At 43.5% G+C, this 24,930-nt stretch overlaps 1 protein-coding gene across 1 annotated transcript in view; it reads left to right on the forward strand.

Moving 5' to 3' along the window:
• Positions 1-24,930, forward strand: part of TOGARAM2 (TOG array regulator of axonemal microtubules 2) — a 79,893-nt gene that overhangs the window by 24,280 nt on the left and 30,683 nt on the right. The window contains exons 10-17 of the mRNA XM_036749922.1: positions 1,356-1,500; positions 2,356-2,461; positions 3,385-3,620; positions 5,167-5,325; positions 9,130-9,247; positions 10,785-10,879; positions 12,572-12,764; positions 14,309-14,525. Of these exons, the coding sequence (XP_036605817.1) occupies positions 1,356-1,500; positions 2,356-2,461; positions 3,385-3,620; positions 5,167-5,325; positions 9,130-9,247; positions 10,785-10,879; positions 12,572-12,764; positions 14,309-14,525 (1,269 nt within the window). The remainder of the gene's footprint in view (positions 1-1,355; positions 1,501-2,355; positions 2,462-3,384; positions 3,621-5,166; positions 5,326-9,129; positions 9,248-10,784; positions 10,880-12,571; positions 12,765-14,308; positions 14,526-24,930) is intronic.

The raw sequence follows: 24,930 nt of genomic DNA on the forward strand, positions 1-24,930 counted from the left end.
ACTAATTTTACTGGGTCTTGATGACGGAGAAGGTGCTGGGAAGTGTCCTGGTTTGATCTGGGTTCACCAGGCCTAGGATGCCACGTGGACCACATAGCACTTTGCTCAAGTGTCCTTGAGCAGATTCCCTCTCCTTTCTGGGCTTCATGTTTCTAAGCTATAAAACGAGAGGGTTGGACTAAATGACCTCTAAGATGCTTTGATAGACTGTGATTTTGTGAGTTATAGCCCCAGGTGGCAGGGTTGCCAGCAATTTAGTACACTTGTCCCACTGCTAACACTTTGATTTAAAGGGGTTCACAGACGCCATCTAATTAATCCTCATGCTATCCAGTGAAGTACAGATGGACTGGGGTGATCCCTGTCTTATCTAGAAGAGAAACTGCAGCTCAACCTGTGTCAGTCACAGAACAGACCCATCCAAAAATTCAGCCACTAAGGGGATTCTGATTTTATCAGTGAGAATATGAATATCAGCTCTGATGGTGATTCATCCACGGGCCTCTGCTTACCCAGCACCCAAACACAGATAATGAAGAGTTGACTTTAAATACATAGAATGACTTGTCTGTCATATGACCACAGGTAGCCTATCATGAGCCAGCATTTCTATATGTAATAATGGACATTCTCCTTAAGTTAGGGCTCCTGAGGATGGAGGGCACCCACTCAGATAGCTGACTGAGTTTCCTCCCTCGGTCCAACGGGAGTCCTGTAGGTACTGAAAGCTTTGCCCACAGCTGTCACCGAAGCCCCTCCCTGCTCCATGTTAGGTATGCCAACTTATTGTGGGTCTTTGGGAGAGATGCTGTGGTGAGGTCTGGGGAATGATGAGCTCCATGAGAAGAAACTTGTGGAAGTGAAGAAGTTTAGTTCCATTATTGTCTCAATCAGTGGTGTCAAACGCAAATAGAAATGGATCCCAGCCAACTGCGTATTGGCTTAGGAAACCACAAAATAACATTATTTATGTTTTTTCCCATATTTTTATTTATTTTTTAGACATTTCCCAATTATATTTTACTCTTGTTCAGGCCACACTTGGTAGCAAGCAACCTTCTGGCCTCAGTTTGTCATCTCTGGTCCTGCACACCAAATTGGTCTCTGTGTAACTCCTATCTATTGCTTTTCTCTTCTTCTCTTCCTTTCCTTCTTTCCTCACTTCTTTTTTCCTTCCTTCCTTCCTTCCTTCCTTCCTTCCTTCCTTCCTTCCTTCCTTCCTTCCTTCTTTCCTTCCTTCCTTCCTTCCTTCCTCCCTTCCCTCCCTTCCTCCCTTCTTCCCTTCCTCCCTTCCTCCCTTCCTTCTTCCCTCCCTCCCTCCCTTCTTTCCTTCCTTCCTTCCTTCTTTTTTCCAGCCAATTCTTTGCCTGCAGCATTCACAGTGGGTTCTCCAGAATGGGAGGAAGACGAACAGCTAGACAACTACAAAGAGCTGAGGCCCCTCTCAAACCCAGAACTGCTACTGATAAATGCCCTCCAATGGCTTGAGAGCAATGACTGGTGAGGACCTGCCTTCCTTCTCTTATGTCCTTTACCCGTTCATGTTCCCTGCCCTGTGTGGCCTGTACAACGACCATTGAATAACTCCAACGCTCAGGAGTGGCCCCTGTACCATCTCCTGGGGATTGGTTGCAATGTAGGGCATTGCTGTGCCCTGCCCATGAATGAAGCAGGGGGGTGGGGGGAGGGAAGAACTTGGGCTTACCCAGAAACTTGACCTTATTTGCTAGGAGTATTTTTTTAATTTTAAAAAATATTTTATTTTTCCTCCAATTACATGTTAAAACAATGTTTTAACATTTTTTTTTAAGTTTTGACTTCCAAATTCTATTTCCCCCTCTGTCTCCCCCCTTCCAAAGCTATAGTTTATTCCAGTCCTGGGCTGATCAGCTGGGGGCCTGGTGGGATCTCCACAGTCTCCATGAAGCTCTGCATGGTGTAGCTGAACTCTTTTAGTGCCTACTCCTATAGGACAAGAATAGCATTTGCACAATGGGTTTCCTAGTCAGGTCCATCGGGTATGTTGCAGTATCCCTCACTGTCTTCCAGGGAATGTGATATAAGCAAAATTGCAGTAAAGTCAGTTGTTTCATAATGGAATTTTGCTCATATCATAGTGAATGTTTGATACAAAGAAGAAACCTCAACTTTGAGGCCATGTCTGTTGTAATTTGGAGGAATTGCATGTTCTAGATTTTGTGAGGTGTGATCTGGGCAGCCTCGGGGGTGAGACAGCTCTGGGGCCACCACCCAGGGGTGCTGTTCAAGCCTTCTGGGGTCCTCTGGGGTTGATGGTGGAGTTAATGATTCTCCCATCTGCCTTTGTGACCTGGATCCCTGGGGCTTGTTTCTTAGGAAGATGAAGGAGAAAGGGCTGGTGAGCATCAGACGCCTGGCGACCTGTCATTCCGAGGTCCTTGCAGACAGACTGCACGATGTTTCCTTGGCAGTGATGAGGGAGGTGAGGAAACTTGAGCTCACTGGGCAATCCATGAGCAGTATTTTCCATCATCCCTCCCTCTCCCTCCCAACCCTCTACCCACACTGGCTGTCGGTGTCCAATATATATTAAATACCTGCTATGGTCTAGGATGATTGTTAAACCGATTCCTTCTGTGGGCTTTCTTACATTGATTCTTACATTGATTCCCTGCCCCCCCCCGTCCACACAACCATCAGATAAAGCTTATGTATACTGCACATAGTAGGTGCTTCATAGAGATTGTTGGATGAAGTCTATTGATGAATAATCTCACACTGGAATCATAGCAAAAGCTTCCCAGGCAGTTTCCTTTCCCTTAATATGTCATGTGACTCTGACCAAGGCCCCTTCTCCATTCTCAACACATTTTCTTCAGAACACTTTGATATGTGATGTCCACTATGGTAATATCAGACTCTTGAAATGTAATTCAATAAACCAGTCTAGCAACCGGCATTTATTAAGCACCTACTATGTGCCATGCACAATAGGTCCTGGGGATAAAAAGGCAAAAGTGAAACAGCCCCTAAACTCAAGGAGCTTACATTCAAAAGTTACTTAATGTGTTAAGCAAAGCTCTAGGTTTAGAGGCAGTGTAGAGTGTTGGGAAGAACACTGGGCCTGGAGTCAAAAGCCCTGGATTTGAATTCTGCCTCTTTCACTTTGTTCCCTATGTGTACTCCAGCCCTGTGTCTGTCTTTCTTATTTACCCCACTTATCCTGGGTTTAGTTCTTTATACCTTCCATCCACCCAACTTTTTTGCCCTCAACATCATGTGAAAAGTGATAGACTTCCGGATGTGACCCAGAAATTGGTTCCCATCTTTCATTGGGCATTTAATAGTTCTTCCTGCCATTCCATCATCCCTGCTGAGGGGATCTTCTTTCTCTCTCCTCCAAAGGTTACCAACCTCCGTTCCAAAGTGTCCCGCCTGGCCATCAGCACATTGGGAGACCTCTTTCATACCATGAAGAAGGACATGGACCCAGAAGCTGAGGAAGTCGCCCGATGTTTGCTCCAGAAAATGGGGGATACCAATGAATTCATTCAAAGAGCGGCCGACCGGTCCCTGGGAGCCATGGTAGAAAATGTGACTCCTTCCAAATCCCTGGTGGCTCTCACAACCGGGGGTGTACAGTATGTATTTGGCTATCATTTGGGGGTGGGAGGAGGGAAAATATGGTACGATCTAGAGAGCTGAGGACACAGGAAGAATGGAGCCCAGGGGTGAGAGGAATGAGGAGACAGATAGAAGGAAAGGGGGGAAATGGGTAAGAAGGATGTGGAAAGTGGAAAGGATTACATAGGATGGGATGGGGTAGAAAGAGAGGATCATTTTGGAAGAGGAGAGCTTGAGGGAAGAGGATGGAAAGTAGAAAAGGAGAGGAGATATGGAGAAGGATATTAAGGGGTCCCCCCTCATCACATAGGGTTAGGGTTGACATGCTGTGGTTCCCTGTGAGGGCAGCTAGCTCCATTCCCCTTCTTGCCTGTTCTCTCCCACAGTTAGCCTGTGTGACAGGGATGCTGAGAGATTAAAAAGCTAATGTGGGTTTAGGTCTTCTGGATGAAATGCAAATGTGCAACACCAAGCCCTTGGGTAGGAAGGAGAGAGGAGGCACCTTGTTATTTTACTGAAGTAGGCTGGCTGGGGGCACCTGAGGATTGTGGTAATAGGCACTGAAGGGAGACAAACCTGAAGAGGCTTTGTCCTTGTGGAGAGTCTCCTCTCCTCTCCCAGAGGAGATGTTTCTTTCTGATGAAACCTGAGCCAGTGACGAGTGAAATCAAGCAGATTCTGATACATCAGCTGGCTGGCTCTGTTCTGCCTACCAGCTGGACCCACCTCTTGCTTAGCTTTTCTTCATTCAGATTTGTTTCCCTTTTTAAAATATTACCAAAATTTCAACCCATTTTCACTTTGAGTCTGATCCCTTAGACTTGTGAGAATCACCCCTTAGGAGATTTGCACCAACCCTACAGATCTGGGATCTTGCATGGTTCTGCAGATCGGCGATCTCGTCTAAGGCCTGCAGGGGGTGGTCTTGCATCAGCTTGCAAGCCTCTCTTCTTGTATCCACCTACAGATTGGTGACTATGAAGGTGTAGATTGGCCATCTTGCAATAACATGCCGATCTCGGGTCCTGATTGCTGCAGATTGGTGACTTTGTGTCAACCTGTAGATTAATTATCACCACTTTTCCACCTTGGGAGAAATTGATTGCACTGGTTTTGTGGTCCTTCCCTTTGCCAAGGGGCATCAAGGTCAGGTTTCCAGAGGAGCCTTTGGAGAGAAAGCACTATTTGGTGATAGGTGATAAATGGGCATTGGACTCAGAAGTAAGTAGGTGTATTGGGCTTAAGAGCTCTGGAGAAAACAAAGGAAGAACTGAGTTTTTTGGTGGTTCTGGCAGCTAGACAACACTGTTTTCTGTCTTCCTTCCTCCTGCTTCCCTCTTTCCTGCCTGCTAGCTTCAGCACCCCAGCCTATTGGTCAGGAATGGACAGTTCTCTTTCTAGACATGTTCTAGACTCCCTGGGGCACCATAAGCAGCTAACCCTGTACCTCCCCAGGGTTTAGGTCACTGACATGACATGCCTTTGAATCTGAGTCCTGGTGGTTTGGTTTTACTGGTCCTCCCTCCCTGGCTGACACCCTGGACATGCTGTGCTTTCTTCCAGTCACAGACACCCACTAGTCCGAAAATGCGCTGCTGAGCACCTATGCAATGTCTTGGAGCAGATCGGGGCTGAGAAGCTACTGTCAGGGACGAGGGACAGTATTGACACGCTGATTCGAATACTGGTAAAGCTTGCCCAGGACTCCAATAAAGATACAAGGTAACTGGGTACTTTTTGAGAATGAAAACTGCCCAGCAGACCTTAAAAAGTCCCAATATAGGCAAAACCAGCCCCTGAACCAATGGAATTTAACTCTGCCCAGACTCTATGCTGAAGGAATAAGAGACTGCATGATGTAGGAAAAAGATCCCTGGATTTGGAGTCAAGAGGTCCTAGGTTCCAATCCTGGCTCTGCTACTTCCAATTTCTGTGTTTTAAACATGTCACTGGACCTTCCCATCTGTAAAATGGGGGCTTTGGTGCAATGAGGATACTGTCTCTAATCTATGATTCCAGGAGCACAACGAGCAGAGGGTGGGTGGGGAAACCAAGAGGGTAGCAGCTGATTTATCCTATGAAATTGCTAAACATACTCCAAATGTGCCTTGTCATGAGAGGGGGACAGGGAAGGGCAGGAAGTAGCCGTAGCCCCGACAGGACACCAGTGTGCCGGTGGCAAGCTTTGTGTCTTCCTGTCCCCCTTCCCTGTAACACCCACGACTTAGTACAAAGTAAATGTCGACGTATTGCGGGACTTGAGGGCATGAATATATACACATTTAATACTAGTAGATGGCATTGATAGAGTATTGTAAGGTATATGAAATGTTTTCCTCCTAGCAATTCTGTGCAGTTGGTAGTATCAGTATAGATACTTATTATCGGTTGAGAAGGGAGATATCATTTCTTTCTTTTTCCATTTCAATTTATTTCTTTTTAGTTTACAACATTCAGTTCCACAAGTTTTTGAGTTACAGATTTTCTCCCCCCTCTCTCCTCTCCACTCCCCACCCAAGACGGCTTGTAATCCGATATAGGTTCTACATATACCTTCACAACAAACATATTTTCACAATAGTCAAGTTGTAAAGAAGAATTATAACCAATGGAATGAACCATGAGAAAGAAGAAACAAACAAACAAACAAATAAATAAATAAAAAAGAGAGCCAGTAGTTCACCTCAATCTGCATTCAGACTCCATCATTCTTTCTCTGGATGTGCATAACTTTTTCCATCATGAGTCTTTTGGAGCTGTCTTTGAACCTTGCATTGCTGAGGGAGCCAAGTCTATCAAAGTTAGTTATCACAGATACAATGTGTCTGTAATTCTCTACAATGTTCTCCTGGTTCTGCTTCCCTCACTCAGCATCAGTTCATATAAGACTTTCCAGGTTATTATGAAGTCTGTCTGGTCCTCATTTCTTATGGCCACAATAGCATTCCATTACATTCATATACCACAACTTGTTTAGCCATTCCATAATTGATGGGCATCACCTTGATTTTCAATTCTTTGCCACCACAATAAGAGCTGCTATAAATATTTTTGTACATATGGGTCCTTTTCCCATTTGTATGGTCTCTTTGGGATACAGTCCTAGAAGTGGTATTGCTGGGTCAAAGGGTATGCACATTTTTATAGCCTTTTGGGCATAGTTCCAAGTTCCATAGTTCTCCAGGATGGTCGGATCAGTTCACAACTCCACCAACAATGCAATAGCGTTCCAGTTTTCCCAATCCTCTCCAGCATTTATCATTTTCCTGTTTTTTCATGTTAGCCAATCTGACAGGAGAGATGTAGTATCTAAGAGTTATTTTGATTTGCGTTTCTCTAATCAATAGTGATTTGGAACATTTTTTCACATGACTATAGATATCTTTAATTTCTTCCTCTGAAAACTGCGTGTTCATATCCTTTGACCATTTGAGATATCATTTCTATATTTAGTCTTGAAGTTCAAGAGCTAGAAGGGACCTTAGAAGTCACCTAGTCAAACTCTTCCCCCCACTTTACAGATGAGAAAGCTGAGGCCCAGAGAGGGCAATGACTTGCCCAAGGTTACACAGGGAGTAAATGGAAGAGTTAGGACATGAACCCAGATTGAACCCAGGTCTTGTGACTTCCAGAGTGTTGTTTATTCCACACTACTGGTTATATTAAAAAGTGTCTCCTGTTACCTGCTAGTCAGCTGCCTAATGTGACTGCTGCTCCCCATTTCCAGCTCTGAGCAAGAAAAAAGCCAGTCCTTCATACTTAAAAAAATTGAAATATTTTTTTCATCACAAATATTTCCAAATAATTTCCCTGCCCTCCTACCCAGTAAGTCTTCCCTTATAACAGATTTTTTTTAAAGAGGAAAAAAAACCACAATAGTTCAGCAGAACTCATCAACCTATTGACCACATCTGACAATATATCCAGTGTTCCAAGCCGGGCCCCCCAACTCTCTTAAGAAGGGAGGGAGGTTCATTTTATCAAGTCTTCTCCACAGCTGCTCTTTGTCCTTAATCAAGAAGGAACAAGGGATTCAGTCCCAGGGAGCATGAGCGTTGAGTAGTCTTTCTAGTGAAGGTGGAGTGAGATTGTTTTGGCTCCACCTTCTCTGAATCACCTGCTTTCCCCATTGACCAATGGCAAGTGTTTTTGAAATGGTTGTCAGACCTTTGGGTTGTGGAATAAGGGAAATTTTGCACAGAGTTTCAGTGGTCTTGTTAGCACTGTCCACTAATCAGAAGAGCTGATGCAAATTAGTTTTGTGTTTCAGTATTTGCCTCTGACTGGGCATTAATTGAATCTATCCTTTATTGCCTTTAAAAACCATGATCTTCATCACGACAAAGAGGAAGGAAAAGAACAGTAAGGTTGGTTGATAGGGATATTCCAAATATCTTTTAGTGGGCTACGGGAGTGGGGGGCAAATATGTTTCATGTTGTGGCAGATCCTAGAAGCCTAGATTGTTAGGGTTAGGAGGGATCTTTCTTAGAGATATGTTTATGGGAAGTAAATCAGAATCCCACCACGTGTTTGTTTGCAGAGAGTAATGTGGATCTTTTTGGTATGTAACCCCAACTTGTGCTCTTCTCTGTGTTACCATGGAAACTTAGGAAGTGGGAGGTATCTGTTTTCAGATGAGTAAACATCTTTAACCGGAGTTCCCAGGCACCTGGGGTTGTATTGGCACCATCAAGTTCAATGTCACAGACACTTGGGAGCTCTGGGTAAAAATGTCTGCTTGCTGATAAACAGTCACTTCTCATGTCTGTCCTAAGTTTCACTCTGAGAGAAGAGTGAATGGAGTTCACATTCATTCTTAAAACTTGGAAGCAATATTCTATGTGTGTGTGTGTGTGTGTGTGTGTGTGTGTGTGATGTACACATGCAGGTGGACACTTTCTTAGATTCTTTTGGTATTTTTGGTATCTGAGGCCAAATGCCATGGGATCATACCAGCCTGGAGAGTACAGTGAGGTGGTATATTCAACGAGGAAGTCTCTCAGGAGCCTAGGCAACATGTTGTAGAACAGATGAAGTGCCACACCTGGGGTGAGGAAGACATGGGCTGAAATCCCACCTGAGACACTTAGGAGCTATGTGACCCTGAACAAGTCAACTAACCCCGCTTGACCCGTTTCTTGTCAGTAGGGAGGGTTGGTCTAGACAGTGTCTATGGTCACTCCCAGATCTTAATTTATGACTATGATCTGTGAACTTGATACATGTGGGTATGCACCTAGAAGTCTTTCCTGGAAGTCTCAACCCACAGAGGTTCTCCCAACAACATACCTATCCTTTAGGCAGTCTCATGAATCCAAGTGGCTTTTACTTCCCAGCTGAGAAAGATTCCATGCAGGAGAGACCTTTCTGGGATGTATTTAAGAGGGAAGTGGGACAAGGACATTCCAGATCTCCAAGAGTTGCTGTCAAGTCCCCATATTGACCAGGAACAATTCATGTGTGTGAAGGGGGTGATGGCAGTTTCCATTAAGGTTGTCCTTATCTTTCTCCTGTTCTCATGGCAGGCTTTATGGCCGCAAGATGATAAACACCTTGATGTCAAACTCAAGGTTTGATGCGTTCCTGAAACAGTCCCTCCCGTCTCATGACCTGTGTAGCGTGATGGCAACCATCAAACAAAAGGTGAGTGCCAAGCACAAAGAGGGGGTCCAAGTTTCTGACCTGGAGGGGCCTCCCTGATGATGACCGAATGCAGCCTCTGGGAGATGATAGAGGAATGGATATTGATCGTCAAGATTCTGATATTGGAGAGGAATTTCAGGGCAAGGGCATGGCTGGAAGTGGGGCAGTGTTTTCACTCACCACTTTCTAAGGTGGAGTAAATGTTTTGACATTCCTCATAATTTACTTCTTTCTAGTTTTCTTCCCTCTTCTTTTTGAAAGAGGCAGCCATGGTGGAGAAAAAAGAATGCTAGTCTAAGGGTCAAAAGCTCTGGCCTTGTTGTGACCTGGGGGAGGTCACCTGACTTCCCTGGGCCTCAGTCCTTCACCTCTTAAATGAGGAGATCAGACTACACGACCTCCAAGGTCCCTCCCAGCTTTAAATTGACATTCATGTGAACTTGTGCAGCTGTGTGAATTTGAGCGGGTTACTCCACCTGGGTCCTAGTGGGCTCATATGTAAAATTAGAGCCATTTTAGTTGAGATCTTCAATCTATTGGTCATCCTGGTTGCCCTCCAGTAATCAGCATTCTTTCTAAAGTGTGACACCCAGAGTTAACTTTCTCTCTGTTGAGCACGTGGCCCTTTCACTTATTCACCTTGGGCCTCAGTTTCCTCAACTGTAAAGTGAGAGGGTTCAACTAGACAACCTTTGAGATCCCTTTCACTTCTACAGCTGTTAACTTACACTCTTTCTTTCCTTTTTACAAATTTTGTTTTGTTCAGACTTTTCATGAGGCTTTAATTGCCAATCCCTTTAGGGAAATGGAGGGATTTTAAATAATAGTTCACATTTCCATGGGTGACTTAAGTTTACATAGCACTTTCTTCACAAAAACTACGTGAGGTAGATAGGGCAAATGTCATTACCTTCATTTTAAAAACCAGAGAACTGAAGCTCAGACCAGTATGGTCACTTGGTCCCACAGCTGGTAAATAACAGCCAATTTCTGACCCTAGAATTCCTAAACTCCAAGTTGCAAACTAGCCAATTATAGAAGTTATATAGCTTAACCACAGTCCTCCATAAATCAAACAACAAACATTTGTCAAGCTCTTACTATGTGCCAGGCACTGTACTGGGCACATAAGAACTTTTTAAAAAGGAAACAGTCATTGCTTCCAAGACCTAACCTTCCATAGCTATGGAGGAAAAGCTAGGGCAAGACTTTTCTCTGCTGACTTATCTCCTTCTTCTAGACTCCAGAGACATCCAGGAAAGGTGCCACTCTCCCCTAGGGATGTTTCTGTCTCCTTTCTTTTCCTTGGAGTGGGTTTTGCTTAACCATCCCAGAATTTGAGGCCCCTGATACAGAAAGCAAGTCTAAAGGTCTAGTCTGTGAAGAGCCAAGACACACTACTGGGTGGGCTGCTGTTTCTGTTGCAAAAACCCAACAATGGTGGTCATCTTCTGTCTGTTTCATGATCTTTGGGGTTGGTGCTTCTAAAATGGGACTCTCCCTTCATTGGTTTCTGTATATATGTATTTTTTTTTAGGGAGTGGAAGAAAACGTAGAGCCTTCACCTATCAAGGGCCGCAAGATGTTGAAGAATGTGATAGCGCCTGAAGAAGTCCGGCCTAGGGAACAAGGGTATGACACTGCTGTTGAATGACAGAATTCTGATTTTAAGATCTATCACAGAGAGGACTGACTAGGACCAGTCTGCGAGGGGAATTCTTATATCCTGCTGGATTCTGGGAAATAGGATTGTGGGAAGGAAAATAGGTCTTGGGGCACGATGGGGCTGAAGGGAGCATTTACAGGTCAATACTTGCATGAACATATTGGTGCTAATGTAAGAAGGAGCTGGGAGTCCTCCCATATACAATGCTCTGAGTCCTATTGTTCACCAAATTTGAATAAGTTGGGGCAAAGTCTGTGGTCTTTTAATGTGTTTCAGCACAGGAATTTTATCTTTAAAGTGGCTGTTCTTAAGATTGTAGAGTTTAAACTGGAAGAGGTCATCTAGGGACCTCATTTACAGATGAGGAAAAGGAGACCAGAAAGGCTAAATGACTTTGCCCAAGGTCACAAAGGTAGGAAGTGGAAAAACTGGGAATTCAAACTGAGGCCCTCTTACTCCCAATTTCCTTCCTTCCTTCTTTTCTTCCCTTCCTTCCTTTCTTCTTTCCTTCCTTCCTCCCTTCCTCCCTTCCTCCCTTCCTTCTTCCCTCCCTCCCTTTCTTTCTTTCTTTTTCTTTCTTTGTTTCTTCATTTCTTTCTTTCTTTCCTCCTTCCCTTCCCTCCCTTCTTTCTTTCCTTTTTGTAACTTAACAAACATTTATTTTTTTCTCCCTTCCACTTCCCTCCCCATTGAAAAACTGAAAATAAATAGAAAGCAAAAGCCTTGTTGACAAATATGCAGTCAAGCACGGCAAATTCCCATATTGGCCATGCCTAAAAATGTATGTCTCATTCTATAGAATTAAGCTTTTCATTGTTTCTTGATTCCTTCACTGCTTCCAACCTTTATTTTTAACCTATTCCCAAGTGTTCAGCAATTTAAAGCAACAAATTTTTAAAAAGTATATACCACACACAACACTCTGTGCTTTACATTGTGTATATAAAAATTAAAAGCAATAGTTCCTGCCTTCATGGAACTTATGATCTAACAGGAAGGATATGACATGGACAGAAATAAATATGACAGAGGGTTAAATGTGATGGGCAAAGATATGATCCAAACAAAATGCTCCAGCAAGATTTTAGGAGAGAAAAGAGTGTTTTATATCCTCTCTAGAGGTAGGGAGGATGGTAAGAGAAGGGACTTCCTTGGTACAGAAAGTTCACTGACTCTGAGGGCAAAGGACTTGAGTTCAGGCCATGCCTCTGATATTTAACTACCGTTATCACCTTGGATATGTACCTGAACATTTTTGAGTCTTATTTCTCTCATCTGTAAAATGAAGGGGTTGTTTAAGATGGCTTCTGAGGACCCTTCCAGGTCTATATCTATGCTCCAATGCCACTTTGCCAAGGTCTGGTGCCCCTGAGAACCAGGTCCATCAATCTCAGAGAAGGGAGATTTCACAGAGTTTCAATGAGCTATGACTTTTTCAGGCTATAGGTTCAGTGAGAATCTCAACAGTCAATGGCCAACATTGGTTGGTATCGACTGGAGGTCTCATTCCCCAGAGCTCATTCATGTGGCCTGAGTTGTCGCAAGTGTTGTTGGGGTAGGAGATGGGGACAGAGAGGAGATGAGCAGATGAGAAAGCTGGATATCTGGGAGGGCTTCTGGGAGACTGACTCTCAGGCAGCCCCCCACCCACCTTGTAGGTGCAGCCTCGAGAGCGAGTCGGTGGCAGCCTGTCACACCACCACCACTCGTAATACAGATGTGGCCAAGCAGCTGAAGGAGCTGAACTCTCTGCTGCAGTCCAAGGAGTACCGGGCCCGATTAGAAGGCATCACATGCCTCCTCGTCCATTGCAAGAACAGCCCAAATTTCATCACCGCCAACCTAACACAGGTGAGCATATCGGGGACCTGGAGGTCGTGCAGAGAGGACCAGCTGTTTTTTTTTTTCATTTTTGCCATGCTCGTTCTGTCAGTAAACTTGCGAGATGACGGATGCCTTTAAAGAGGCTGGCCCTCTTCAGCCTTCTTGGCTCTGCTTGCTTTGAAGTGACTTCAGACACCATCTCCTGACTAGTGCATCTCTCTGCTTTGAAGATGTCCCAGGAGCCACAGTGGTTGGAAGAAATCTCAGAGATTCTCCCCTAGTCTGAGAAGGAATCCTTTTTTTTACAGCATCCCCACCAAGGGGTCAGGCAGTTTACACTTGAAAGACCTCTAGGGACTGAGATCTCACTACTGCCCAAGGCTTAGGGTTTCACTTTGGACATTTCTCATTGTTAGGCAGTTTTGGACAGTTAACAATTAAGGATCCCTCTGCTTTGAGTGATTTATGGACATTTTGTCTCCTTTTTGATATGGCTACCTTGAACATGAAGGAACTTAGGTGTTAGAGGATTTATCAAGCAAGGCATGATCATTTAGGTAGAAGCAGGAGTGGTGGCAGTGATGGTGCATGTTTGTATGGTACTTCTTGCCTCCAAAGCTCTTTCCCATATATTGTTATTTGTTTTTTAATTTGAGTCATACAACAAACCTGGGAGGTAGAAAGGGCAGGTTTATTCCCATTTTACAGACAAGGAAACCGAGACTTAGGGGAGTTAAATGACTTGCCCAGGGTCACACAGTTGTTGACAAAGCTAGGATTCACATTAGTCCTTTGCTTCTCAGTCCAGTGTGTTTTGCATTGCTCCACTGCTTGAAAGTCAGACATCCTTACTCTTAAGGCTTCTGCTTCAGCGTTGTATGTCTCTCTGTGTTTGGACAGGAAGGAAGTTGGTTCTCTTGCTCTTTTTAGTGCCTGGCATTGTGCTATCCTGTGTGTGGCAGGCAATAAACACTGACTGTATGGATGATGAATACGCATTATTTACTCCAAAAATAATAGATCTGGAAAGGGGCCTTAGAGGCCATCTACCTCAGTGGTGTCTAACTTCTGGCCCTCAGGCTTCAAGAGGCTCATAAAAAGTGCCTGAATGTGGCCAGAACCAGATTAAAATATAATTGGGAAATGTTTGTCAAAATAAATAAAAATACACTAAAACTTAGATAATGTTAAGTTGTGGTTTTCTAAGTCAATGCAGCCTGTAGGGATTTCTACTTGAGTTTGACACCACTGAGAGGCCAGTCCCCTCATTTTACATATGAGGAAGCTGAAGCTCAGAGAAGCTAGGTGATTTGTCCAAGGCCGCACAGAGCCAAGACTTGAACACGGGTCTTCCGAGTTGAGTTCCAGCCTTCTTTCTACCATGCCACACTACCTCTGAAATAAAGGTCTTCAGGATCTCCTGATGATGAAGTTGGAGTTTAGCGCTTGCTGTGCCTCACACGGCCTGCATGGGTCATTTGGCTGACCACCACATCTCTTCTTTCTTCTCTGTCCTCTCTGCTTGAGCAGTAGGGACCCCCAGAGAGTCTTTGTTTTTTCTTTCTTCTCAGATCTTTGATGCATTCATCCCAAGGCTCCAGGATCCCAACAAGAGAGTGAACCAGTGTGCCCTACAGATCTTCACGGAAATGGTCCCTTACCTCAAAGATAACTTACACCCAGTGCTGGTCTCCGTGGTCACTGCAATCTCAGATAACCTCAACTCCAAGAGTTCTACCATTTACGGAGCTGCTGTGATGGCTCTGGATGCCATGATTGAGAATATAGGTGAGATGCCAACCTCTAACTCTGAGGCAGCTCCTCTTTCTCCCAAAGCTCCGTGGAGGTGTGGCTTGTTTTGGTCCCTGTGATTTCATGGATGTACCAGTGCAATCAGCCCTTGCTCTGCACTTTACTGTCTTAGAGGTTTGTCTAGGGCCCTGAGTGACTTACCCAGGATCATTTAGCCAGACCATGGTCAAGGCAGGAGTTACCAGTTCTGGACACTGAAGCTGTCTCTTTACCCATTAACCACCCTGTTCCTTAAAATAGCTGAAAATCTCAAATAACCACTTTTCCCACTTACTAATTAGAAAATACTGGTTGATTCTCAGATCAGTTGTTTCTAAGAAGGCCTTGATTTTGGCGTGGTGTAAGGGGTGTGCCTAATCTAGGATCTGCCAGCTTGTTTTTTTCTTTCACAAATTTTTTTTATAACTCCTACAATAACTGATATACTGATCTCCTTTATAATCATATGCATTTGTATTACGTATTTAAGACCATTATTCAGAGGAGGGAGCCATAGGCTTCCCAGGACTATGAAAAAGGTCCATGAGACAAAAAAGGTTAGGAACCCTTGCTGCAGAGGGAAGAGAACGAGGCTAGGACTCCGGGGACCTGGGAATTAGTCCTTCCTCTGCTTCCTGGAATCTGGGAGACGCTGGCCAAGACACTTCTCTGTGGACCTTCCTTTCCTCACCTGGAAAATGAGGAGAAGGCATTAGATGAGTCTTAAGGCTCCTTCTAGCTCTAATAACCTTGACAAGCCGGCAAGGTCTGGTAACTTGGGTCCGGGGAATGCTGTTAGACTGAGTCTGACTCATGATCCTGAGCTGGCTCACGGAACAAGCATGAAGTATGGGCCAGCCTAGACAGCCTATGACCTTGGCACGGTTGATGGATTGATCATGGATCATGATAGATTTTTAAAACTTGGAGGGAGTTCAGAGGCCACCTTTTTCCTTCACTGTACAGATGAGGGGACACTTGGGAGCAGAGGCATTTGTTGGGAGACATGGATGCCCATTAATCAGCATATGCTAGGCACTGGAGGTTCTAAGACCAAACTTAAACAGTCTCTGTCCTCATGAATTTTACCTTCTCTCTATTAATAATAATTATTAATAATATTAATTAGTATACATTATCATATTAGTAATATTATTGGTAATAGCTAGCATTTAGTAACGCTTTTTAGGTTTGCAAAGGGCTTTACAAATATGGTTTCATTCGATCCTCCCCACGACCCTGGGAGGCAGGTGCTATGGTTACCCCCATTTTACAGATGAGGAAATTGAGGCAAGCAAAGGTTAAGTGACTTACCCAGGGTCACACAGCTAGGAAGTATCTGAGGCCAGATTTGAATTCAGGTCTTCCAGACTCCAGGTCAGAGTGCTATATCTGTAATACCACTTAGCTGCCTCCAGATGCATGAGAATAAATGCAAGGTAAATATGAGGGGAGAGATGATGTCACAAGGGCAGGGAGGGTCCTAACATCTGGAGAAGTCAGGAAAAACTTCCTGTAGAAAGTGGTACTTGAACAGTTTTAAAGGAAACAAAAATGATTCTTGCCCCACCCATTCTACTCCTTTTCATACCCCCCTTCCTGCCTTTTCTTTTGTCTCCTATTCTCCTCCTTTTTCTACTTTCTAATTTATTTTATTTTTTTTTTGCTTTTTTCCTCTATTGCCTGGGACTCAGGCTTGCTAGTGTTACTCAGTATGTATGTTTGTATGTATATGTATATATGTCTATACCTCAGGTTCTGGTGTCCCTATCTGTCACCATGTTCATCTCTCTGTTTCCTCATCAGTAAAGTGGTGACCTTTATCTCAGCCTCACCTACCAGCCAGGATAACTATAAGCATCCAATGAGATCCTGGATGTGAAATGCTTTATACACTATAAAGCTTAATATAAATCTAAGTTATTACACTTACTTTTGCTAACAATAACACTGCATATAATGTTAGAGTCAGATGATATGTTGGTTAGTTTTGCTAATCTATTTTCTTTCTCTTTTTTATTCTTTGTTTATAAGGGAAGCCTCTCTGGGGGTTGGGGGTGGAGAGGGAAGGACTGGGAAATCTAGGTGATATAGCAACAAATCAGTAATATTTTTTTTAAATGAGAGCATTGGACCAGAGCAGGACTTTTTCACCTTTTTTTGTGTCCTGGACCCCTCTGGAAATCTAATGAAGCCTCTGGACCCCTGCTCAATAATGCTTTCAAATGCATAAACAAATCACAAGGGAAACCAAATGTTAATAAAAAATAAAGATGTCATTTTTCCCCCATCCAAGTTCATGGATCCCCTGACATCTATCCATAGATCCCTTGGGAGTCCATGAACCCTGGGTTAAGATCCCTTGGACTAGATGGCCTCCAAGGCTCCTCTGGCTCCAACATTCTCTGATTTCATGAAACTTCTTGGGCAGCTTGAGGGTGGTGGTGCAGTTTTTCAGCTTTCTCATAGGAAGGTGTGTGGTCTAGAGGAAAGAGCCTTGGCATAGAGGTACAGGCTCCACTTCTACCTCACTGGTTGACCTTTGGGCAAATCTCTTGACTTCTCCGGTCTTCAGTTTCTTCTGGAAAATGGGGTGGTGGTGGACTAGATTATATTTAATACCTCCCACTGCACCCTACCCCCAGCTCTAATTTGATGATTCTGTGACTGCCTCCTATCCTGGAATTTGGTTCTCTGACCTCTGCCTCTTCCTCATAAAAAAATCTACTGTCACAATTTGGGTTAGATAAAAACGTATTGTCTTCACTTCTACATCTGTTCATCGACACTGAGAGGTGTTGATGTGTGTTGTTGAATAAAGCCTGGTACTGCCCTAGAGGAAGCCACATTTCAGCAGGGAGCCAATTAGTCAAGTATGATGGGATCCTCACAGGCACACAGGATTTAGAGCTGTCAGGGAGAAGGGCCTTAGAGAGCACCTCATTTTACTAAGATAAGCTAAGACGTTAAGGGACTTACCCAAGGTCATGCAGCTAGCTGGTGGGAGAGCCAGAATCCAGTGTTAGCTGCCCGACCCTCCAGGTAAAGGCTGCATCAAACTTCCTCAAAAGTCTGATGGAATCAGATGTATGTAATCAGAAGAGACCTTCGAGACCCGTAGTAGTCCAACATGTATTTGTATGCATGTCTGTCTGTCTATTTATATATAAATGTATATATACACATGCATATGCAGCACTATCTTTTATTTTTATATTGTCTACTTTTCCTAATATGTCATAGAACAATTACTTATAACAAAGAGTTTTTAAAAAAAGGAAAAAAAAGTTCAGAAAAAGTAACCAACATATCAAAAGCAAGATTCCACACCCATTTCCCCCCACCTCTACAAAGAGCATTTTTTTCTTAAATTTTTTTTTTATAACATATATTTTCCATATACACAAAAGAACATAAAATGAGATTGTCCATGATACCACGAATCTCTGTTATGAATATTTTTCATTTTTTTAAAGACAAAATACATCCTCCTGGGCAGCTAGGTGGCACAGAGGATGGCGTGCTAGGCCTGGAGTCAGGAAGACTCATCTTCCTGAATTCAAATGTGGCCTCAAGACACTAGCTGTGTCACCCCGGGCAAGTCATTTAACTCTGTTTGCCTCAGTTTCCTCATCTGTAAAATGAGCAGGAGAAGGAAATGGCAAACCACTCCATTATCTTTGCCAAGAAAACCCCAAATGGGGTCACAAAGAGTCAGACACAATTGAAGATGACTGAACAGCAACAAAAAACATTCTACTTGTTAGCTGCAAAGCTGTCCTGTACAGGCAGGCTCATTCTTCTCGATCTTGTTTGGGGCCAAACTTGGTCACTATAATGTAGCAGCGGTCAGTCTCTGTTATTTGGTCATTACCGTTCTTCCGGTTACACTCGGCTAGTCATTGCATACATTGTTTTCCTGGTTTTGCTTCCCTCACCTTGCAGTCATTTCTCAGTATGCATCATCATCATCATCATCATCATTTCTTACAGTGCCGTAATATCCCATCGCGTTCACGCACCACAGTTTGATTAGCCATTCCCCAGTGAATGGGCACCTACTTCACTCCCACTTCTTTGCTACTACAAAAAGTGCTGTGATAACATTTGGGTGGATGTGGGAACTTTTTTTTTGTCACTGACCTCCTTGAGGTTGTACCTAGCAGTTCGGCTCCCTCCTTTTACAGATAAGGAAATGGAATCAGAGAAATAGCATTCCTTTCCCCAGGTCATGGAGATTTTTTTTTTTTTGGCGAGGCAATTGGGGTTAAATGACTTGCCCAGGGTCACACAGCTACTAAGTGTCAAGTCTGAGGCTTGATTTGAACTCAGGTCCTCCTGACTCCAGGGCTGGTGCTCTGTCAACTGTGCTGCCTAGCTGCCACGCATGAAGATATTTACTGGCAGAATTAGCTCAGGTCTCCAGGACCCCCAGCTCAGCTTCTTTTCCCCCTTTTATTTCCGTTTTGTCCCGTCTTTCTGCTGCTGCACAGTCTTCCCTCTGCCTTGCCTGTGGGTACACATGCTGAATCCAAGCTACCAAACTGACAGCTAACGCACAGCAGTTGTTCAGCATTTACTCAAGCACTCAGGAATCAGGGAGATCCGAGCGAAAGACACAATCCCTGCCTGAAAGAAACCTGCCCCGTGCATGCGAAGGGCTTTAAAGGTCAAACAGAGGAGTCTGTAGTTGATCCTAAAAGGCAGTGGTGGAAAGCATCTTGACAGGGGAAATGACACGGTCAAACCCCACTTTAGAAGTAATCAGTATATGCCCAATATATGTTTTAGCCTACGTAGAAGGGATGGATGAAATGTGAGATACAGCCCACACTCCTTACGAGCAGCTTTGCTAGATAGGAAAAGACGGATACTTCATCTATAATCTTACTTTCTATCAGAAGCCTCTCCCAATATCCCTCGATTGCTAGTACCTTCCTTCTGAAGATTATTTCCAGTTTATCTTGTCTATAGCTCATGGTTAGTTTTTTGCATCTAATTGGCAGGTTGGTTGGCTCAGCGGACAGAATGCTGAGCCCAGAGTCAGGAAGACTTGAGTTCAAATGAAGCCTCAGATACTTCCTAGCTGCGTGACCTTGGGCCAGTCACTTAACCTCTGTTTACCTCAGTTTTCTCATCTGTAAAATAGGGATGACAATAACAGCACCAGCCTCCCAAGGCTGACGTGATAAATTAGATAATATTTGTAAAGCACTTGGCATAGTGCCTGGCACATAGTGTGTACTTAATAAATGTTGTTTCCTTCCTCCTTCCCCATTAGAATGTGAATTCCTTGAGAGCAGGGACTGGGTTGGTTATTGTTGCTGTTGGTTTGCCTTTCTTTGTTTCCTTAGCACTTAGCATAGTGCCTGGCCCATAGAAGGTGCTTAATTAATGCTTATTGACTGACTGATGTGATACGGTTATAAGTGCTTATAAAATGCTATCTAGTGCAAATTATATTGCAAAGACAGTTCACGAGAGTACCAGGAAGAAAGATATCTGAGTGGGTTGGGATGTAGGGAGAGAAGACTTCGTGGATAGAACCTTGATGGTCACGTAGCCCAACCTTCCACAATTTTGAAAGAGTCCCCTCCTATGGCCTTTCATGTATTGTCCAGACTCTGCTTAAATCTTTAATCTCCAGTAACTGGGAAACTCAGTCTATCCCAGGCTGGTCCATTCTCCTTGTAAACAGCTCTAACTGCAAAGTGTTATATTAGAAAACTAAGGTAAACTGAAAGACAATGATCTGAGCATAATCAATTTATTAATCAGGCTAGCAGAAACCAATAAATTGGGTCAATGGCCTCTGTCGATGACCAAAGATCCTGAGGTAGGACTCACCCACCTTAATATAGTTTGGGGGGAATACAGAGTTGGGTGGGTAGGGAAGACAATGCAATTGGTTACAGGCTAGACGGCTTTATGGAAGTAGGGACAACATGATTGGTTCTTTGAAAGAAAGCAGCCTATTGCAACCACATGGAATAGTGACCACCCCTCTCTGACAATTAAGGAATGTTAATTGTTTTATGGGACCCATCAGCATCTTTCAGCCCTTGTTAATAGCGGACCTGAGTTGACAGAGTCCCTGGTACCTAGAAGGGTGTGTTAGAGAGACAAGAACCCCGTCAAATGTATGGGGACTGGCAAGGATGGACAATATATCTTTTGGGGATGCTAATAAGTTAACTTGTAACTTTAAGCTGACTCAGAAGAGAAGATGATCCAATTATGAAATTAATACAGCATAAAATTAGTTAAACTCATGCAGTGGAAACTAGAGGTAATATTAATTTTGACATTTTTAAAAATCCTTCCAAAAATTGAGCTAAATTTCTCTGTCCCCATCATGTCTCACATAGTCAGTATCTAAATTAAGGAGAGAGTTGGGCATTATCCAGGAGAAGAATTAAACAACAACAAACTTATGAAATACCTGTGTTCTACTTAGGATTGTAGATTTAGAGCTGGAAGGGGCCCTGGAGGTCATCCTCTAACCCAACCCCCTCATGTTACAGATGAGGAAAATGAAGCCTAGGCAGACGAGGTGAATTCCTCAAGTTCACACAGGTAGTAACTGGCAGAAGGGGGATTCAAGCAATGTTCTTTCTACATTGTCATTTCTCTTTCAAACCAACATAAAGACAAATAGGAAGATAAAATGGGACCATTAGCCCTCCGACAATAGGCATTCCTCATCCCTGAGGCCAGAGCATGGGTAATGTGAAAATCTTTCCTTGGTTACATCCCATATTCCTACTCCTTTTCCTGGAGAAATTAAGTTCATTAAACAATGATCATAAAGACAGCACGATGTTTAGGACTTGGAGTCTGGAAGATCTGGGATGAAATCCCACCTAGGATGCAGCTAACAACTTCTATGTGCCCATTACATTGTAGATGAGTTTCTATCTCTGTTGGTGGATGGAGTTCCTCGTGCAGATGAAATGGCAGATCCTTCCCATTAACCATTACCACCATTAATCATGTGACACTTGAGAGGTGACTTTGGTCCAGCTCTCAGGAGAAAATGGCCTGTAGGGTCTGTTGAGCACCAGAGGGAGCAGACTTGTCATTGGCTGGAGCCTGGAGATGCAGTTTAGGGGCAGCAACAAATCAAGGAACTCAATCGGGTTCTCCTCCATGTCTCCAGTTCATAAATATTGTCAATTTCCCCTCTTCCTCTTCAAGGGAATTTATGACTTGCCCAGTGTGTGGCGGCAGAACAAACAATATAAATCCCTCTCTAAATTACGGCTTGTTCCAAATGTTGTTCTGTGTAAGTGAGATTGCTATTGCCAATAACCATACGGCCAAGGCCCTTGCTAAATCATCGACTCACATGGATTTATTGGGAAAACCAGCACCCAGCAAAATAGGCTTTAACTTCTTGAAGATTATAAGACCCCACATCTCGGGAGGATTTTTAACTCTTCCCATACCTGAGAGTTTAGCATCTTCTGCTCTCAGGATACTACTAGACCCTTTCAGAGTAGAGTACTTTATGTGGGGCTTTTACACCTATTATGTCATCCTTTGAATTGGCCCATTAAGTAAATAGGACAGTTATTAATATCCCAATAATAATGATGATGATAATCATAGGGATGAGTCTGGACCTGTAATTTCATTGGGATGGGGGCCTTTTGGATGAGAAAGCAACCTCACCCAACACAGGGTGACACCATTTCTGCAGCTTGTGATCTCACAAGACACATATTTTTTTTTTTTAACACAGTCAAAAATTGGACATGGCCAATATGGGAATTTGGTTTGCTGTGTCATGTATATTTGTTACGAGGGTTGTATTTTTATTTTTCTTGTTCACTGGGAGGGCGAGAGAAGACGGAGAGATGATAAATGCATGTAAAAAAGAGAAACAAAATGCGTTTTCTGGGAAAAAACTTAGAGTGGCCTAGATCAGGAGGACCAAGTGTTTAAGTGCTTGTCCAGGGTCAAATAGCCAGTATGTATTAGAGGCAGTATTTTAACCCAGGTCTTCCTGGCCCTAAGGCTTGATTTCTGTTCTCTGCTCCATACCGTCTCAGGATATTTTTATACTGCTTCAAACTTCGCAAAGGGAAATTTTCCATGAATTATCCGGCAGGAGCCCTTTGAGGTAGGTATTGCTGGGATTACTACCCTCATTTTAGAGCTGAGGAAACCTTGACTCAGATCAAGGAACAGAGAGTAGTGCAATTTAGGACATCAAATGTGTGAAGCCATTTCATTAATATTGAATAATAATGATAATAATTAGCATTTATGTAGCACTTTAAGATTTACGAAGCATTTTACAAATGCTGTCTTATTTAATCCTCACAATAACCTAGGAAGTAGGTGTCATTATTATCCCCATTTTCCAGATAAAGTAGCTGAGGCTGACTTGCCCAAGAATTTAAGTGACTTGCTTAAGGTCACATAGCTAGTGAAAGTCTGAGGCCGGATTTGAACTGAAGTCTTCCTGATTCCAAGCTAGTACTCTATCCACTGTATCAACCTGACTCCAGAAGCCAGACACAAGGAGTTTATAATCAATGTAGTCCCTATCTGAAAGTGGATCATCTGCCACGAGTATTTGATCCCAGTCCTGAAGATCCCAATACTGAAGATGTATGGGACTTGTGTATGTTCTTGGGTTACTTTTCCATGTCCTCACTGAGTCTGGAGATTGCAGACAGCTTATAATCCACACAAACCAAACTTTTCAAGTGTGAAGACCCATTTTTAAAGAGGCAATGTGGCATTGATCTTGGGGTCAGAAGAAATCTAGGTGTTGAATCCTGCCTTGGTTACTAGTTGTGTTACTAAATAGCTTAACCACCCCAAACCTCAGTTTTCTTATCTGTAAAATGTTCATAATAATATTTGTAACATTGCCTTTACAAGGTTGCTGTGAGGCTCAAATTAAATGATACATATGAAGTCTTTACAAACCTTAAAGTGATGTGTGTGTGTGTGTGTGTGTGTGTGCGCGCGCGTGAGCATGCATGTGTATGTGTGTGTGTGCATGTGTGTGCGCGTGTGAGCGAGTATTTGGGTGGGGGGAGCAGGGTGTGGACCTGTGATTTCATCAGTACGGGGAACTTCTTGGCATGGGGCAATCCCTTCAGCAATGGCGATCAGCAACTCCGAACAAACTTAAGACTCTTGAGAGAGGCGCCCAGCTCCCGGAGACCCATAGTCACAAAAAGTGCTACCTAAATGTGAAATGTTATTATTACTGGATCAGCACAGTGATTTCATCAGTATGAGAGGCTCCTGGTGGAGAAACATTCTCCCTCCAGGCAGATCAGCCCTATCTCTGTAGCCCTGAGAGTTGCCATGAGAGGTTAAGCGACTATACTGGAACCCAAGTGGCCCTGACTCTAAAACTGGCCCTCTGTCCACCACAACATCATATCTGTTATTTAACTGTTACAATAGTTAAGAAAAGAAAAAGGAAGGAAGAAAAGAAAGAAGGAAATAAAGGAAAAAGAAAAAAGTCATAGACCCTCCCCCCCAAATAACAGTTATTCTTTTAGTAACTGTTCATTTTGAAAATGCATAGTGAGTCAATCAACAAACATTTTTAAAGCACCTACTATGTGTCAGCACTGTGCTAGGCACTAGAGATACAAAGGCAGAAATGAAACAATCCTTGCCACACTTAGGGAACTTATGAGTTCTCAAGGAGATAGCATGTATATATTTAAGTATATAATCGACCTCAGACACTAGTTGCGTGTCTCTGGGAAACTCTCTTAACCATGTTTGCCTCAGTTTCCTCATTTGTAAAATGAGTCAGAGAAGAAAATTGGCAAACCACTCCAGTATCTTTGCCAAGAAAAGCCCAAATGGGGTCCCAAAGAGTCAGACACAACAAACTGACAAAACATACAAGCTAATTTTTTTTTCTTTTTGGTAGGAGAAGGAGAGGCATAGTAGCTAGGGATTAAGAGAGGCTTCATGTTCCCAGGAGGTAGTATGTGAGTCTCATAAGCATTGGAGGAAACTAGGCATTCTAAAAGGCAGAGGTGAAAAGGGGGTGTATTCCAGGTATGGGGACCAGCCTGTACAAAAGCATGGAGATGGGAGATGGAATGTTATGCAGGAAGAAGAGCAAGAAGGCCAGCTTGGCTGGGCCATCATGTATATTAAGGGCAGTATTATAAAATAATATTGAAAAGGTAGCTTGGAGTCAAGTTGCAAAGACTCTTAATATGCCAAACAGAGGAGTTTGTGTTTGATTCTAGAGGTAATAGGGAGCCCCTGGAGGTTCATGGGCCAGATGGGTGCTTTAGAGCATCACATTGACAGCTGTGAAAGATGGACTGGAGCTGAGAGAACCCTGAGGCAGGGAGACTCATCAGAAGCTATAGCAGGTAGCGTAGCTGGGGAGTGATGAGGGCCTTAC

This window comes from Trichosurus vulpecula, chromosome 3 (assembly GCF_011100635.1).
Source record: "Trichosurus vulpecula isolate mTriVul1 chromosome 3, mTriVul1.pri, whole genome shotgun sequence".
NCBI classification, from domain to species: domain Eukaryota; kingdom Metazoa; phylum Chordata; class Mammalia; order Diprotodontia; family Phalangeridae; genus Trichosurus; species Trichosurus vulpecula.